This window comes from Gorilla gorilla, chromosome 4 (assembly GCF_029281585.2).
Source record: "Gorilla gorilla gorilla isolate KB3781 chromosome 4, NHGRI_mGorGor1-v2.1_pri, whole genome shotgun sequence".
Lineage (NCBI taxonomy): Eukaryota > Metazoa > Chordata > Mammalia > Primates > Hominidae > Gorilla > Gorilla gorilla.
Window position 1 is genome coordinate 163890496 of NC_073228.2, and position 18868 is coordinate 163909363.

General features: G+C 41.3%; 2 protein-coding genes across 6 annotated transcripts in view; one reads left to right on the forward strand and one right to left on the reverse strand.

Moving 5' to 3' along the window:
* Nucleotides 1–883, forward strand: part of TTC1 (tetratricopeptide repeat domain 1) — a 56095-nt gene extending 55212 nt beyond the window's left edge. For both annotated transcript variants that reach the window (XM_004042924.5, XM_055387517.2), the window contains exon 8: nucleotides 271–883. In XM_004042924.5, the coding sequence (XP_004042972.3) occupies nucleotides 271–404 (134 nt within the window). In that variant the 3' untranslated portion in view covers nucleotides 405–883. The remainder of the gene's footprint in view (nucleotides 1–270) is intronic.
* Nucleotides 1–18868, reverse strand: part of PWWP2A (PWWP domain containing 2A) — a 57424-nt gene that overhangs the window by 2870 nt on the left and 35686 nt on the right. The window contains exons 3-4 of one of the 4 annotated variants that reach the window (XM_019028550.4): nucleotides 15996–16115; nucleotides 11231–13514 (exon numbers count right to left, since the gene is read on the reverse strand). The exons of 1 other annotated variant lie outside the window; for it this stretch is intronic. In XM_019028550.4, coding sequence (XP_018884095.2) covers nucleotides 13501–13514; nucleotides 15996–16115 — 134 coding nt within the window. In that variant the 3' untranslated portion in view covers nucleotides 11231–13500. Of the gene's footprint in view, nucleotides 1–11230; nucleotides 13515–15995; nucleotides 16116–18868 lie in introns of those variants that run through there. 2 more of the 4 variants (XM_019028549.4, XR_008680015.2) reach the window with 2 other exon arrangements.

Consider the following 18868-nt stretch of genomic DNA (forward strand, 5'->3'; position numbering starts at 1 on the left):
CTTTGATTCCCAGAGAGAGCCAGCAGGACTCCACTCTCATCTATGCAAGCACAGGCTTAGGGTGGATGGCATTAAAGTGACTGCACTGCTGAGTGGGGAATAGGGGCTGGGAACTCTCCTGGAAGCTTTCATCATATTAAAAGTAGGCATTTCTTTAACTGCAAAGAGATACTTTTATATTTTGTACTCAGTGGTAAGGCAAGATTAATTGGTACCTTCCTGCTTCTGTTCATTCCTGTATTCATTTGAGTTTTTGCTTTTACATTACAGGTAAATTAAAAGATCTTGGGAACTTGGTTCTCCGACCTTTTGGGCTCTCCACGGAAAATTTCCAGATCAAACAGGATTCCTCTACCGGCTCGTACTCCATCAATTTCGTTCAAAATCCAAATAATAACAGATAACAAAGATAACAAAAGCTTTACAAGCTGACTTGGAATTGTGTGCTGCTTGCTGTTAGCTAGGGGAAAGGCCCTGCCAATGTTTAACTTTTAAAAGCATCTTATCTAAAAGAAAGGCTATCCAGTAGAGCCCAGTGCTCCCTTGTCCCTCTTTTATGATCAGGGTGAAATGTACTTCCTGATGTAATGAACCTAATTTGATTTCCATTTTAAGGTGGTGTCTGTGCAGCTGGTGTCCCCGGTTCTGGCTGTCCTATGTCCAGGAAGAAGCCCATTTGTCGAGGCTGACCTTCCTGATCATACACACACACAGCCCAGCAAAAGCCTCTCCTGAACCAAACAAACCTGTTGGTTGGGAGACTGCCCAGACATGATTGATGACGGGTTCCCGCCTGCCTGTCCCCTCCCTGATCACACAGCTAACGAGGCTGCCTCCAGCATTTCCTGATTTCCTCTGTGGTAATAAAAGCTTTCTGTGCTTAGGTCTGGGTTAGGTTGTGAATTTTGTCACGTAACGACAACTAAGGCAGAAGCCTTCTCTGGCTTTGGGAGCAGTGTTGGTTTCAAGCAGGGTTACTGATTCCGGATTCCACAGATCTGCCCAAAGTTTTTGTTGCCTTGAAGATTTATCTTGAAGAGTTGACCATTCCACCATGTACTAGAATTCAGAAAGTCCACCTTACAAGCTATCTTGGGCCCCTCCAGGTTTGTATAGATAATTATAAATCTGTGTTTGACCAAATGTTAATATTTTTAACTTAAAATAGCTTCATTGAGGAATGGTAGTATATGAATCCCAGAACAAAACCATATTCTTTTAAACTACATGAACCTAGAGGTGTCAAAGATAGAATTGTTTTGTGCTCATCAGTTGATGCTAGTGAGAAGCTTGCAGTTGCTCTGGTTTGAGTCTCAAAAGCATTGACATGCAAGTTTCATCTTGGATGTAAATTACACATATAATTCTGTAAGTGACATGCAGTAGTCAGTCATACTCCCAGTGTTAAGGACTATGTGGTTCTTCTCATCTGTTCCTAAAAGCTTTTTATCTTTTTTCTTCTTTGGGTCAAAGTGAACCTCAGAAGAAACTGTTAAATCTGGCATCCAATTTTCCCGAAAATGTGTGTGTGAAAAATCACACAAGTTGTATGGAAACCGTGTGGAATGCTGGATGGTCTGGTAGTCAGTGTTTGGTGCTTCCTGTGCAGCCAGCATTATGCTAGAAAGTGGTTCTCAATTTTTTTTTCTTTTTTTTTTTTTTGAGGGGGGTCTCGCTCTGTCACCCAGGCTGGAGTGCAGTGGCGCAATCTTGGCTCACTACAACCTCTGCCTCCCAGGCTCAAGCAATTCTCCTGCCTCAGCCTCCAGAGTAGCTGGGATTACAGGCATGCACCACCACACCTGGCTAATTTTTTGTATTTTTAGTAGAGACAGAGTTTCACCACGTTAGCCAGGCTGGTCTTGAACTCCCGGCCTCAAGATGATCCACCCACCTTGGCTTTGGATTACAGGCGTGAGCCACCATGCCCAAACTTTTATTTCAGCAGCCCTTCATAGTCTGGAAAAAAAAATTTTAAGAGCATTTCCATTTATGTGCATTCTATCAATATTTAGTATATTAAAAATTAAGATAGAAAGTGTTAAAGTAATCCCTTTGAAAAATAACATGTTTCCTGTTACTATAAATAATTTTATGTCAGGCCAGGAACGATGGATGGTTTATACCTGTAATCACAGTACTTTGGGAGGCCAACGCAGGAGTATTGCTTGAGGCCAGAGATCCAGACCAGCCTGAGCAACATAGCAAGGTTCCATCTCTACAAAAAAAAGTTTAAAAAAAAAAATTAGCTAGGCGTAGTGGCTTCATGCTACTTGGGAGGCTGAGGCAGGAGGATTGATTGCTTGAGCCCAGGGGTTCAAGGCTGCAGTGAGCTATGATCCCACTGCTGCTCTTCATCCTGGGTGACAGCGAGACCTTGTCTCTAAAAAAAAAGTTTTACTGAAATTTTTAAAATTTTTATGGAAAAATCTTCCAACTCAAAGACACATTTTAGTGAGAAGAATGACATTTTTGCATATCTCTTTAATGCATGGCTTGATAGAGAACAGCAAGAGTCTCACATCTCCTATATTCAGTTTGTCCTGAGATCACAGTGCAGTCACTGACAAGATAACAGTGAAAAAAAATAGACCCTTTAATTTTGTATTACGAAAACAGTTTTCATAATACAAAATTTTGTCTTATGAAAATAGCTTTCATAATACAAAATACAGATAGACACCTTGAAACGGTCTCCAGAACGCCTATGGATCCTTGGACTACATTTTGAGAACTACTGTCACATCGTGCCTTGAGCTCAATGGCTGAGACTTAGCAAAATCAGGGCTGAGATTCCAGAAGGACTATCTGTGCCTCCAAGGAATAGGAAATAGACTTGTTCGTCTAGAAACAGCTTTGGTTAAGAGAAGATGCCCGAGACCACCATTGCCACGAGTGTAGAGGTTTTGTTTCTTAGGCTTCCTCTTCCTCTTCCTCTCAATCACACTGAAATCTTATAGGATGCTACACAAGGCCAACATTACATGCTCCCAGTGGGTGGGCCAAGCAGTGCATTGTCTGGAAAGGAAAGGATCCCAGTAGGTGTGAGCTTGCTTAAGCCAAGGAGTTTTTATCTGGCACTGTTACTTTGCTGCTTCCAACATTTGTAAGAAAAGATATATTCAAACCTTTTGAAAATGTTTGACCATAGAAAATCTTCAGATTTCAAAAGTAGAAAGTAAGTGTTAAGGAAGGAAGGTGGCCTGTATTTGCCTATTGCTGCTAGAATGTATGATTTTAAAGCTCTGGCCAGGCACCGTGGCTCACACCTGTAATCTCAGAACTTCGGGAGGCCGAGGTGGGCGGATCACCTGAAGTCAGGAGTTCGAGACCAACCTGGCCAACATGGTGAAACCCCATCTCTACTAAAAATACACAGATTAGCCAGGCACAATGGCGCATGCCTGTAATCCCAGCTACTTGGGAGGCTAAGGCAGGAGAATCGCTTGAACCCAGAAGGCAGAGATTGCAGTGAGCCAAGATCACGCCACTGCAGTCCAGCCTAGGTGACAGAGCGAGCCTCCATCTCAAAAAATAAAAAGTTCTGTGATGCTTCCCCCCCACCCCCCACCAAAAAAGCATACCAGAATTTACTTTTAAGGTAATCATACTGTGACATTGTACATATTCTTATTCCGACAATATTGCAATGGGTCAAAATAATTTTTGGAGGCTGGGTGCGGTGGCTCAAGTAATCCCAGCACTCTAGGAGGCTGAGGCAGGCAGATCACCTGAGGTCAGGAGTTTGAGACCAGCCTGGCCAATGTGGTGAAACCTCGTCTCTACTAAAAATACAAAATTAGCCGGGCGTGGTGGCGGGCGCCTGTAATCCCAGCTACCCAGGAGGCTGAGGCAGGAGAATCGTTTGAACCCAACAGGCGGAGGTTGCAATAAGCTGAGATCGTGCCACTGCACTCCAGCTTGGGTGACACAGTGAGACCCTGTCTCAAAAAAATAATAATTTTTGATCTTTTAGAATTGCCCTGGAGACTCTGAGAAACATTCTTTAAAATATTATCTACTCTTTCTCATCTGCCTCCTGAGTAGACCATGAGCTCATGGAAAGGGCCACATTTATGTTGTTAATAGCACCAGCAGCTACCACTGTATTAGAGACTTAGTAAACTGGTATTAAAGGATATCCACAAGACGTGGTTTTAGTGTGAACAACCATCAGTATTCAAAAGTCTTCTAATTCTGTGCCATTTAATGCCTGTTTTTTCAAATGTCTCCTTCACTACTAACCAGTATCTGTTACCTCAAGATCAATAGAAACTAGTCATCTCCATAAATTTTAAGACCCAGCAAGTAATTCAAATGTCAGCTGAGGAGGCTTACTTGCTATTTTTTCTCAGCAGCGCACAGTGGCTCAGGGCCTGTAATCCTAGCACTTTGGGAGGCTGAGGCTGGGGCTGGCAGACTGCTTTAGCTCAGGAATTCGAGACCAGCCTGAGCAATATGGTGAAACCCCGTCTCTACAAAAAACTACTTGGGTGTGGTGGTGTGTGCCTGTAGTCCCAGCTACTTGAGGGGCTGAGGCAGGAGGATTGCTTGAGCCCAGGAGGTCGAGGCTGCAGTGAACTGAGATCATGCCACTGCACTCTAGCCTGGGCGACAAAGTGAAACCAACCTATCTCAAAAAAAAAAAAGGCTTACTTGCTATTTTTCACACTCCAAAGAATGCAGTGGGAGACAGAGACAACAGCTTGGTATCACCGAATCAAGGTCAGTAACTTATCTGTGACTTAACCCGGTATTGCCCAAAGTGGCCACCTCACCCTGGAGTTTCTGGACCTAGTTACTCAAGTAAACTTTCTTAGTAGTGTTATTTCGTTAAGTGTGTAGTTCTGGCAGATTTGGAGGGCTCAGCTAGGGTTTCTCAACAGTGAATCCAGTAATCATACCCATGAAGCTCAAAACAACATTCTGTAGGCTGAGCACAGTGGCTCAAGCCTGTGTAATCCCAACACTTTGGGAGGCCAAGGCGGGAGGATCACTTGAGCTCAGGAGTTTGAGACCAGCCTGGGCAACATAGCGAGACCCCATCTTTATAAAAATAAGTACATAATAAAAAAAAAAAGCATTCTGTAAAGAAGGTCACTCTAAGCCAGTCTAGCCTGTCTTGCATGGCCATGTAGAATGAACATTCAACCTGGCATGTAAGCGTTTGTCTCCTGGTTTTTAAGTTTTCATTTTTTGCATCTTGGACATTTTCAAGAATTAAAAAAATCCCCAACTTTTCCTTTCGTTTCAGTCTCCTCACCTCCAGGCCACATTTCCATCAAGTCTTGTGTTTTCTGTATATTCCCACACTGTATCGTAACTACTTTTCCAGTTTTCACAGAAGCAGCTTTTCCATTGGTTGGGGCCTCTGCAGGAGGCTTCCCCAGGAAATTGGGATTTCTACAACAAATTCATACTCATATGGGTGGTTTTTCTGTGTAGAGTGCACTGTGGATTCATTCTTTCATTTTACTCATGGATCCATGCTGTTAAATTCACCTATTTTAAAAATCTCAACCATTTTTCTAAGAACTAGCTGGGTGTAGTGGCTCACACCTGTAATCCCAACACTTTGGGAGGCTGAGGCAGGAGGATCACTTGAAACCAGGAGTTCAAGACCTTAGCCTAGTCAACATACTAAGACTCCATCTCTACCAAAAAATGTTTTAAAACCAAGCAAGGCATGGTGGCACATGCTTTCAGCCCCAGCTAGTTGGGAGGCTGAGGCAGGAGGATCACTTGAGCCCAGGAGTTTGAGGCTGCAGTGAGCTATGACCGAGCCACCACACTCCAGCCTGGGTAACAGTGAGAGACCCTGTCTCTGAAAGAAAAAAAAAACTATGCTTTTCCATGTGTGCTTCCCTTCCATCACAAGCACTGCAGCCAGTTTGTTGTGGTTGTTTTTTAGCCTTTTGCTCCTTGTCCCATTCCCTGCAAAACACTCATCATCTCACTTTACAAATAACTGTACTTAAGGAGACAGTGTTATACCATGTCTAAATGTGGAGGCTGGGGAGTCGCTAAGCCTACATGTTATAGATGTCCCTATAACTTTAGGGACATGGTGGCACTGGACATACATCTGAGCTTCGGCAAAATGACAAGACCTCATACACTGTCCTTCAGAGCTGCTTGGATATAGCCAAAGACATGAATGTTTGTGTAATCCATAAATGCTGAGAGTTGCAGTTCCTACGACGTTTTATGTAACTGAAAGTAGGGGAGTGCTTTAAGAAATGTTGCTGGCCAGGCGCCGTGGCTCACGCCTGTAATCCCAGCACTTTGGGAGGCCAACGCGGGCAAATAGCTTTAGCCCAGGAGTTCGAGACCAGCCTGGGCAACATGGCGAAACCCTATCTTTAGTAAAAATACAAAAAATTAGCCAGGCATGGTGGTACACACTTGTAGTCCCAGCTACTTAGGAGGCTGAGGTGGGAGGATCACCAGAGCCCAGGAAGTCAAGGCTGCAGTGAGCCAAGATGGCACCACTGCATTCCAGCCTGGGAGTGAGACCCTGTCTCAAAAAGAAAAAGAGATGTTGCCGGGCTTAGTAGTTATTTCTGGTGCTCCTTTAGTCTCTGAGCTGGCCTCTGAGACTACTGGTAAGTAACATTTCACTCAACTTTCAAGCTAGAATCTAAGTTGGTGCAGGAAGACCCGGCGCAGGAGCTTTTTAGAGGCATTTTACTGCCTGAATAGATAGTGGGATGAGAAGCTGGCGGCAGGCGGCAGATGTAAACCTGATGGAAGATACATCTTTGCAAGCATGGTCTGATCCCAAGAACTAAGCAGGCCTGCAAATCCTTTTACCACCAGTTCTGCAGAACTTGGGATGTCAAAGGGAAAGGCTATGATTAAGACAGTTGTGCAAGTGAATGGCTGCTTTAATCTTGGGAAAGATCTTTAAGAGGAAGAGTCCAATAATCCCCCAAGACCAAAGCGCAAATCTGACACACCACATAGGATGGGAAATATCTTGACGAGCCCTCATCCGTTTCCTCTGCTTGTTATCTGTGCTCTCTCCAGATTGCCCTTGGCTTAAGAGGAAAGGCTGGAGCTGTTGGCTCTCAGCTGCGCAGCCCCCATTCAGATGCAGCCTTATGAGCCTGCAGCCTATGGTCACTGCCAGCTGGATTGTATGTTCCTTCCTGTTGTTTTCTGTGATCACTTCCCTTCATTACTGTGCCGGTTTCCTCCATATGCTCGTCCCTCCCCTTAAAAAATACAGGAGGGATGAGGATAGGGAAGAGAAACTCTTCCTCTAATCTTATCTGTGGATACTGTGTACTTGATACATACCCACACAATCCTAGTCAAATCTCCTTGAAGTGATTTCAGTTAGGATTCTTGCCAGCCTGCTTCCTCGGTACTTGATAGTAACAAGCTTAATCCTTCCATCACCTGGATTTCCTTTAAAAAAGTATGTGCGTATTCCACCAGAAGTGGCTGAATAATCTGTTCCTTCAGTGAACTGCACAATTAAAAGCTGTACAGGGAAAGGAAGCTATAGTTTGCAATCACTTCCTCCTGTTGTGTGCAGAGCTATCCTGACCTCACACTAGACCAGATCCATTAATGCTTCTGAAAATGAAAAATTGATTACTGTGCTTGCTTCGGCAGCACATATACTAAAATTGGAATGATAGAAGATTAGCATGGACTCTGAAAAAAAGTCAATTTAAAAAAATGGATTACTTGCTACCAGCCAGTCCAAGAGGTAGGGTGAAAATAACGTTAGCGCATGAGAATGACTGCTTACAACCCTTCAAGGGGCAGTTTATGAGCTGGGCACAGTGGTTCAGGCCTGTAATCCCAGCACCTTCGGGGGGCGAGGTGGGAGGATCGCTTTAGCCCAGGAGTTCAGAACTACCTGGATAACAGAGAAACCCCGTCGCTACAAAATAAAATTTTTTTTGTTAGCTCGTGGTGGTAGTGCACACCTGTAGTCCCAGCTACTCAGAAGGCTGAAGCAGGAAGACCACTTGAACCACAAGGTTGAGGCTGCAGTGAGCCATGGCTGCACCACTGCACTCCAGCCTGGGCAACAGAGCGAGACTCCGTCTCATAAATAAATAAATAAATAAATAAATAAACAAACAAACAAACAAACAAAAATTAGCCAGGTGTGATGGCAGGTGCCTGCATTCCAGCCTGGGTAACACAGTGAGACTCCGTCTCAAAAATAAATAAATGAATAAGTAAATCAAAAATTAGCCAGGCATGATGGCAGGTGCCTGTAATCCCTGCTACTCGGGAGGCTGAGGTGGGAGAATCACTTGAACCCAGGAGGCGGAAGTTGCAGTGTGCCGAGATTGCACCATTACACTCCAGCCTGGGCAACAAGAGCGAGGCTCCGTCTCAAAAAAAAAAAAGAAAAAAAAAAAAAAAAAAATCCTAACATCTCCCCAGGGGTTTCGGCCTTCACTGATAGGAACCGAAGAGCTTGGTGAGATGGATTTCTACACCTCATTTTGCCAATGAGGCTGCTGTGTGACTTTGCTGTCAAAGGTCATTGACAGAACTGATAACAGAATCTATGTCTCCTACCTCTTTAGACTAAGGCAGGTTATTAGTATAAAAACATTTTTTTTTTTTTTTTTCTTGAGACGGAGTCTCACTCTGTTGCCCAGGCTGGAGTGCAGTGGCGCGATCTCGGCTCACTGCAAGCTCCGCCTCCCGGGTTCACGCCATCCTCCTGCCTCAGCCTCCCGAGTAGCTGGGACAAGAGGTACCCACCACCACGCCCGGCTAATTTTTGTATTTTTAGTAGAGACAGAGTTTCACCGTGTTAGCCAGGATGGTCTCGATCTCCTGACCTCATGATCCACCCTCCTCGACCTCCCAAAGTACTGGGATTACAGGTGTGAGCCACCGTGCCCGGCCAAAAACATCTTTCTTTTAACATCACCAAGCCACTTTCCCTCCTTTAGACAGCTGCTTCTACAAACTTGCCTCACAAGGAAATAATGAAAGGACTAACCCTGAAAGTACTCTTAACGCTTAAAGACAATGTCTTCCCACTGTTTGGCCAGCTCTCTCTTCTTCTGGCACAGTTTTCCTGAATCATACTCTCCTTTACCCCAAGCTCACTACCTTGTTGGTACCAAAGCAAAGGAATTGTTAAGGCCATGAAATTTCATTCCAAGCCGGGTGCGGTGGCTCACACCTGTAATCCCAGCACTTTGGGAGGTCAAAATGGGCAGATCACTTGAGGCTGGGAGTTCAAGACCAGCCTGGCCAACATGGCGAAACCCCTTCCCTACTAAAAATACAAAAATTGGCCGGGCATGGGGGTAAGCACCTGTAATCCCAACTACTCAGGAGGCTGAGGAAGGAGAATCTCTTGAACCCAGGAGGCAGAGGTTGCAGTGAGCCGAGATCGTGCCACTGCACTCCAGCCTGGGTGACAGAGTGAGACTCAGTTTAAAAAAAAAAAAAAAATTCATTCCGATTAAGCAAAGATTTGGCAGCATGCTAATCACTAGAGAAAAGGATGCTTAAAAAATAACATATTCTGGCCAGGCGCAGTGGCTCACACCTGTAATCTCAGCACTTTGGGAGGCTAACGCAGGTGGATCACCTTAGATCAGGAGTTGGAGACCAGCCTGACCAACATGGAGAAACCCTGTCTCTACTAAAAATACAAAATTAGCTGGGAGTTGTGGCACATGCCTGTAATCCCAGCTATTCAGGAGGCTGAGGCAGGAGAATCGCTTGATCCCAGGAGGTGGAGGTTGCAGTGAGCCGAGATCGCACCACTGCACTCCAGCCTGGGCAACAAGAGCGAAATTCTGTCTCAAATAAATAAATAAATAAATAAATAAAGTCCAGGCACAGTTGTTCACGCTGTAATCCCAGCACTTTGCGAAGCCGAGGCAGGCGGATCACCTGAGATCGGGAGTTTGAGACCAGCCTGACCAACATGGAGAAACCTCATCTCTACTAAAAATACAGAATTAGCCAGGGGTGGTGGCGCATGCCTGTAATCTCAGCTACTCGGGAGGCTGAGGCAGGAGAATTGCCTGAACCAGGGAGGCGGAGGTTGCAGTGAGCCAAGATCGTGCCATTGCACTCCAGCCTGGGCAACAAGAGCAAGACTCTGTCTCAAAAAAAAAAAAAAAAAAAAAAAAAAACTCTTTATTCAAATAATTTCTTATTCTGAGAAAAGAATCATGGCCAGGTGCAGTGGCTCATGCCTATAATCCCAGCACTTTGGGAGGCTGAGGCAGGAGGATCACTTGAGCCCAGGAGTTTGAGACCAGCCTGGACAACAAAGCGAGACCTTGTCTCTATTATTTAAATTAAAAAAAAAAAAAATCTTTACTTGAAAAAGGAAAACTGAACTTACGCTTTCTTATGTGAAGGCCAGCATTGGTAAGATTTTCAGTTGCTTCTATTGGTTGCATCACTCATTCCCTCCATCTTGTAGGAGTTGTGTCTATAAATATACTGCTACATGTATACATGACCAGGATCAGTATGAGTCTCCTGTAGGCCCTCTCAGACAATGAGCACATGGCTTGTTAATCTTCCCTGGTTCTCCCTGTTCCATTTTCATTAGTGAGAAATTTGAGAGAAAAAAGATATTAGCAGAGCCAGATTCCTGTGGTCTCTTTTTTACACTCATTTAAATAAACTGAAATGGGAGAATGTTTGAGATTAAAGCCTTCATGCACTCTGGAATAACAGGCAGCCAAAGGATTGCTTTTCTTGAAGAGAAAAAAAAAGTACATTGACCTAAGTTTCTGGGTCAGTCCTGTGAACTGTCTGTAGGTTTTAAAAGGCTAATTTTTTCCTGATAACCAAGTGTTTCTGATTCTTAGGTCAAACCCTTGACCTCTCACTCAATGTGCTGGGCTCTTAAAGAAGCAACCATTTATCCATAAGGGCAGGATTCCTTAAAATTAAAACAAAAGAAAACAAGACAAACCCAGCAGCAGATATTTAATTACATCCAATTCTGAAGGGTAGGTTGTTTCTATCGAAAAGCTGTTATGTTTGTGCACAGGGTCCTAATTAAACTGTTCACCCTTCCTCCATCCTTCGTCATAAAGAGGTCCCATAAAATCTCCTAGTGATTACAAACCTACAGGCTGTTCTCCTTAGGAAGCATTGCTACTGAAAACAGCTCCCTAAAGTACAACTAGTGATTGAATTTTAATAGTAAAAAAAAAAAATCTTTAAAAACTAACTCCTAAAAAGTAAACATAATTTTTAAATAACTAAATTTTTAAAAAATCAAAGACTTTATTGGATAAAGGTTACACAACATTCTTTAACATTTAAAACTCTGAGCATACTTAAGATGAGAAACAATTTTTATCATTCAAGTCTACAAAACAAAATAGGCTTATGAAGATTGAAATACAGACAAAAGGTAGCATGAAGCAAAGCTTAAATATTAAGCAACTAAAGCAATGAAAGTGAAATAGCAACATGGTAGGTGTAGATTTTAAATACCACCAAGTCTCATTTTTTAGAAAATGAAAATCTGGTTTGTAACAAAACACCTTTGAGAATATGCCATGAGAAAAAAAAAATATTTATATACTTAAAACCTGATCTCTCCCAATTCTTTTGCTTTATATTATTACTTCTTGGTCATTTCCATCACTCTACACAAATAAAGAATTCTAAAGCTTAATTAAAAATCTTGATTATACACTTCATGTATCATGGTTTGGGAGAGTTATCTGGTTCTTGAAGTGAGCCCGAAAGTACTGCTGGTGTTATGTATCTGAAAGAACAAGACTGACCCAAACCAAAGCCCTAGGCCATATAGAGTAGGGCACCCCTATAGTATAGTTCATGTCATCTTTAGAACTCCCTGCTGCTACAGTTCCTGAGCTGACTTTTTCTGATTTGATAAAATATATAATGACTTCATAATATGTAATTTTCCAAACAGACAATTGTAGAATGCAATCAAAACTTTAAATTATTTGCAGTATAATTAGAATTTGCATTAAGCTCATTAGACACAAGACTGCCTGCCTTTTCTTCAAGTTGTAAAACAAATCATAGGTATATTAAATGTTTTAAAACTCACCCAGAACCTTCTGTTAATCCTGAGCCTGGGGTTATTAGGTAATTCCAAACTTACACAGTAACATTATGGAAAGTCTGATCACTTGAGCCAAGTGCTCAGTTATCTGTTACGTTGCTTCATATGAATTTTAAGGTTTTTTATTTTTTGGCATATTTTCCCTTTTTTGTAATAAGTAATCAATATGGATTAGCCTTCTGGTTTAAAAAATAAATCAGTATTGCCACTAAAAAACTTCAGTTTTATTATTATTAAAAGTACGGCACCATCAAATATAAAATGCCTTAAAAATGTAGTACTAACAGGTCCATCTGGTTTTCTCATGTTTTCTCCATTCATTAAAAAAGAAAAATTAAGGTTTTTTATATATTTACCAAAGACAAGAAAAAAATTACAGTCTCTATTAGTAAGAATTCATGCTCCATGCATGAAAAGTTTGACACTGTTTTAAAGGATCCTGTTCCTGCCACTTGTCCCCCAGGGCCAAGTCCTACTGACACCTGTTAGAATTTCTTGCACTTAGGAGGGGCTCTCTGTGGAGAGAGGTCTACATCAAAATTTAGACGTTGTCACCTTTTTTGAACTAGATAAAACCACTAAGGATACAGACAATAATAAAAGGCTTTCCAACTCAGCAGAATTAAGAACTAGCTCTTGGAGTATATACATTTGCACTCCAAGATCAACACTAGCCTATCCACTTTGAGTCAAAATTTGAAAGGTAAGAAGGTAATTATGAAAATGTGCACAAAATGTTAAATACTAGTGGCAAATAAATATATCTTAATATGTTCTAACAAGCAAACATATATTCAAGATAATACAGCCCTGCTTTATTAAAGAAGGAAAAGATCCAAACTGTGTTTGTGGGGTGGGGCGGGGCACCTTGCCATCCTTTCAGCAGGATGTTATTTTCTGTTGTTTCTACTGGCACCTTGAAGGAAACACTGGCCTTGGCATATGTGACTATTGCTTTTCATAGAAGAGCCATTTTAGAAATACCTTTGCTCACATCTGAACTGATTAACCTAAACCTTGGAGAAAGCACAAAGTTTAAGTATGAAAAATAATTCAGCATTTCTGCATCATCCCATGCCTTTTAGGCCTGTCCAAACTGTACTGATAAGAACTTCACATTCCAAAGAAGTTACTGTCAGTGTTTCTTCATATATAAAATTCAAGTGAGTTCTTACGTGTGTAATTCACATCATTTTTCTCCTCATCTCATGCATAATTTATTGCAAGTTTATTTTTTATAAAATATTCCCTAATACCTTTTCTTCAGTTTAAGACAGCACAATTTGCAAGTGCCCCTTTATAGACTGTTGTTTTTAACCACTGCCTTAACATTTACTTCTTAGTGCAGCTTTAAAAACTCCAATTTCATTCAGTCCTGATGCTCTGGTGTTCTCTGTGTCATTGTGGTACAGGTCCATGAAACCAGCAGCCTGCTAATGTCTTTGTGCTGAAATATAGTAAAGAAAAGGAAGAAAATGTAGTTAAGCACAAGTAATTATATGAGGAAAATGATGTCCTTGTTGTTTAAGCCCTACATAGATTGTGGGATCACACCTGATTTTTTCTCTTAAATCAGTTAAACCTGACCGATGTTGTTTTGAGAAAACAACTTACTGCCACTCTAAACCAGCAGAAATATTCATGTTATTTCTGAAGTATTATCAGGCCAGTTTCCAACACAAGTAAAATGGCTGTCATCTTTACATAATCAATGTGCACTTGAGTGTTTTTTTAAAATACTTGCTTATAAATGCCTAGTAACAGGGGAATTTTAACTTTGTTCCTTATATCACCATTTCACAGTACAGTGCTCTGAGAGTCAGCTTAGTTGCTGGGGACTGCTATGAAGCACCAACAGCCTTCTACTAGCACAGACTAGCCTACAGTTTTAAGGAGCAAATTTATATACAGAGCCAGGCTATGTACAAATCAGCAGCAGGTCACACTGTCCACATACTTGCAAAGAGCAAAAAAAGAAGGGAATGGAGGGTGCCTCCCCAGAAGTAGACACAGCACATCGGAAGGCATGAAGAGCACCATTTTGATACTAGAAGACAACACATGTACACTGGTTAGACGGACCAGTATCCCTCGTTACACCAGCAAACGTGATTCTCAGCAGAGGCCTCTTCACCATACCTCCAACAAGAAGCAGGACTCCAAGCGCACTGTTTATAAAGGGCAAGGCTTATACAAATTACTGCTAAATAGCATGACCAGAATGATCAACACTACTAACCTCCCTCTAATACTACGAAGTAGAAAGAAGCCCACTGAAACCCTCTACGATCCCTGATTATGCCTCTCAAACCTGGAAACCCAAGTACCAACACGAGTTTGAGTTCCAAAAGAGATGATCCGTGGAAAGAAAGATGAATTTTTGGTCAAATGCATACCAAAAATGGTATTTCAGTGGAATAATAACAAACACATCAAACACAATGCAACAAGGAAAACAGAAAAACCACTCCATCCTTCCCATTATTTAACTTCCAAACATTTCACAGGAGGTACCTTCCCCATGATTTGACAGAACTGACTTGATTTTGTGTTGCCTTCCGGTGTTCCCATGCTTCCTTCGCTTACTAGATCAAGCCCTACAAAATACATTTCACTGGGTATTCTATCATGTTTCTCCTCAAGCAATGAAAAGTGACCTCTAGGGACAAATACTACATACATCAAGATGAAAGATAAATGTAGTCCTTGCTTCTGGAAAAAAAAAAATGATTTACACTGTTTTAAAATTTGACATTGAGCTCAGTTTTTACTTTCTAAAACTACGATACTGTACTAATAAGATTGCAATACTAATAGATTAAGGCTCACACAGAACTTTGGAAGCAAATGTTCCCATTTTATAAACTGAAGGAAAAAAAGGTAAACACCCAATCCCATGTACAATTCCATTTCCTTCTATTTATGACTCAGTATTTGGCTTCAATTTTAGTGAGGCCTATTTAAGTTCAGTTAAAATCTATGGCAGGAAAGGCAAGGACTCAAACAGATCTTACTATTCCTATGAGAGGTGCAGAAAAATAAAAAACACTATTCCCTCAAGAGATACGCATCTTAAGGGTAGCTACCACTCCTACGCAGATAAGTGTCCAAAATCCCAGCTGCAATCTCTAATCCAAAATTTGCCATTCTGATCCAGCCTGCAAATTACAGCTTCCATGCAACTATACAGTTCTTCGCTAGCTGTACAAACACCAGAGGGTTAAACAGCCTTACTTCAAGGAAGCAATAAAAGTAGTAAGTTTCAAAGCAGTGCAAACACACAGAAATCCCTGAACTTTTCCTATCCTATAAGGGCCCAAGATAAGCCTTTTAGGCCTTATCCAAGGAGTTATTAATAAATGTACTTAAAGAAATAGACTATATTTCAGCACTATCTTTTACCACCCTCTGGAATTTTGACTTGCTTTATGTAAATGACAATGGTTTTGTGACTAATTCACTAAGAATATATATACACATATGTGTTCACATATATATTCTTATATATATACAGTAAGAAGTAATGACTAAGAAGTTCAATGAATATAAAAGTGACAAAAAAAGACTGAGATAGTGAAAAGATAAAAGAAATCCAGTATTTTTGACTTTCCATGGAGACTCAGTTGCTATTTGACATAATTCTGCAAGGTCACACCCAACTTCTACCACCCTAAGAGAATCTGCTCTCAATTCACAGAAGCTCACAGGAGACTCCTCTTTTTTGGCATGGCAGGTAGTATCAATGGAAAGTTATTTTCATTCATTAAAACTATCACCTACACGAGGCACACCCGGCTACCAAAGTCAATGAAAACTAAAGAAAAATAACTAATGAATTCTTTTAAGTCTAGCCTAATCTACTTCAGGAATGATTAAGTGATGACATGATGCCCTCTTCACTTTGTGGCAGGGCTTAAAACAGACAGACCTGCCCGTTTCACTGTTAACTTCAATGCTCCCAGTCTGAATCCACAGTGGTCTGTCAGACACTGTAAGGGAGCAGCAGGACTCGTCACTGTCTGATGTAATAGCTGCCATTTGTTGAGACCTATGGTAGAAAAAACCAAGTTAACAAAAATAAAGCATTCGAGTTTTTTAATCCATCCATTTTACCAAAAAAATAGTTTTAAAATAAGAACAAAATTCAGGTGAATTTTCATAACAAATTTATTCTGGATAACTTGCTCGCTTCACAGAAAGAGAAGCTTTGGTACTAAATGAAAACAGACTTGAGAGCTGTGTAGACACAACAGCCTTTGCCAGGAGAGGGCACTCTCCGGCTCAAGTCAAATCCACAGCAAGATGCCATGGGGCACACCAAGATTCTGCCCTCCAAGCAAACTAACAAATGAAAGGGGAAATGCTAACTCACACTGGATGTTCCTAACAAAAAATGTTTTACTAATCTCACGTTAGCCTAGTGTTGGAGAAGTCCTGATCTTCTCAGTCAGTATTCAAAGATAAGGCTGAACCTGTCATCTCTGTCCACACTACATAATTAATGAGCTCAATGACCCCCTTTTTTTTTTTTTTTTTTGAGACGAAGTCTCGCTCTTGTTGGCCCAGGCTGGAGTGCAGTGGCACGATCTCGGCTTACTGCAACCTCCTCCTCCCAGGTTCAAGTGATTCTCCTGCCTCGGCCTTCTGAGTAGCTGGGATTACAGGCGCCCGCCACCACACCTGGCTAATTTTTTATATTTTTAGTAGAGATGGGGTTTCACCGTTTTGGCCAGCCTGGTCTCAAACTCCTGACCTCAGGTGATCCACCTACCTCGGCCTCCCAAAGTGCTGGGATTATAGGCGTGAGGCACCATACCGAGGCTCTTTTGACCCTTTTTAGCAAAATGACCAAAAACTGCCTCAACCCCTTTCCACTTTAATCCCAATAACCACACTTGCATACTATTCAGGACCTAAATTTACTGTGTGAGGTAATACCTCGTTGAAATAACAGTTATAACAAGATAAGCTTTTTTATGACACTTAAGCTTTCAAAACAGACTTCAAATACTAAGCGTAATTTAAATGAAGGACTGCTATCTTAAGCCTAATTTTTAAACATATTGGCTTGTTTGCTTACTTTCCTAACTATAAATAAAAAACAATTCACCTATCACATCAATGTAGTCAACTCTGAGATCATTAGTTAGATAACATTCAGTCTTTATAATAATTGTTTTTTTAATGCTAAGTTAAATTAGAAGCAGCAGTATATAATGAAAACCTATTTATAAAAGGCTTTTCTGACACTGAAAAGATTTTATATACACCTGATCTAGAAAAATAATTACTTCTGAATTTTAACTCGGGAAAATAATTTTTTAGGGTGAGATTTAATAATGAGGTATTTATCCTTTTGTTCATGGAAAAACTTAATATACTATCAAGTATAACCCAACAGCAATCACACAAGAATAAGGGAATCTGAGTGCACTAAAGAAATTCTTTTGAACCTCTCCCTCTACAAGTAAAACTTATTAGGTTTCAACAATCATTCTAGAGAATCTCCTTTTCAATTTTAAGCAAGGAGAGTCAAGATGTATCAAAGAATGATCTCATGTTTCCCTGTGCAGTTCCTCACCTGCAACCCCCTGAAATGCCAAAATATTAACAAACCAGTCCCTGGTCCACAGTGCCTGGTTTGTGAGTCTTTTGTGCTAATGTTTAAGATAATCTTCCCCTCAATGCTTTTAGGATCTCGAGGCTTTTCTTTAGAAATTTACCACTAGCACAGGATATCCATTAGGAAGAGCCAAGGAGACCCAGCTGTGATGCAGTAAGTGGCGGGAGAGACCCATGAAAAGGCGGCAATTTCATCGGAAATTACTTATTTTGTCCTTTGAGAGAAAGCTTAAGTGCAACAATGGCAGCTATTCTTGGGAAGCAGAACTGTAATGGGCAAACCAGAACAGGGTAACCCTCAATCTCCCTCTTAGCGTGCACGAAAGAAGTAGAGTTTATGCTCTTAAAGAAAGCCCACAATTAAAAACTAAAAACTTAAGAGCATAGACATGTACCTATTATCTCACTGAACACTCAAAATGAATTTTCTTAATACAGTAAAGCATGATGCAACATGAACAAGCAGGAAAAGCATCAACAGTATCTCATCTTACAATAGCCCTTCTGGCTTTCTAACCTTAGTGCTATTTTCCTAACCAGCTCTTTTAGACAAACTGCATGTAATTCTTCCCAGTATACCAGGACTCACACCAAGATGTGCCACACTCAGCCAGATTCCTTGCTAAAACTAAACTGTTGGGGGAGATGACAGATTTGTGATTAACAGCATCCCCAAAATGACCCATGGGTAAAAATGACTATCCTCTGGAAAATATGGCCAAACCACACACAGTTCAAGGCGTTGGAATGTGTGGCATTTCCCTCCTAGAAAGAGGAGACAATCTACTCAATCATACGAGCAGCAATAAAAACGAAAATGTTCAAATTAATCTCCACTTCTCCTCCATACAGCAAAACATTAAAATAGTAAAATGCTACGGTCCCAGGGAAACACGGCATCTATGCAAATCAGCTAATTTACCCAAAAGCTGACAAATGTAGCTTTGTAGTTCTAACATCTTTGTAAAGTTCTCCTAATAGGACCTCCACTGCATTGGGCCCTACCAGCTCAGATACTTATGTGTCATGGAAAGGGTTCGGGATGTGTGGGGCATCTGAGATGGTCATCGGTCATTAGGACATGTCTGAACCAGAATTGCTCATCATTCATTCACAAGAAGACAATCATTTCCCCCCATGCCAGGCCCTGTGTTTGGCATAAGGGAGAGTAGAATAGGA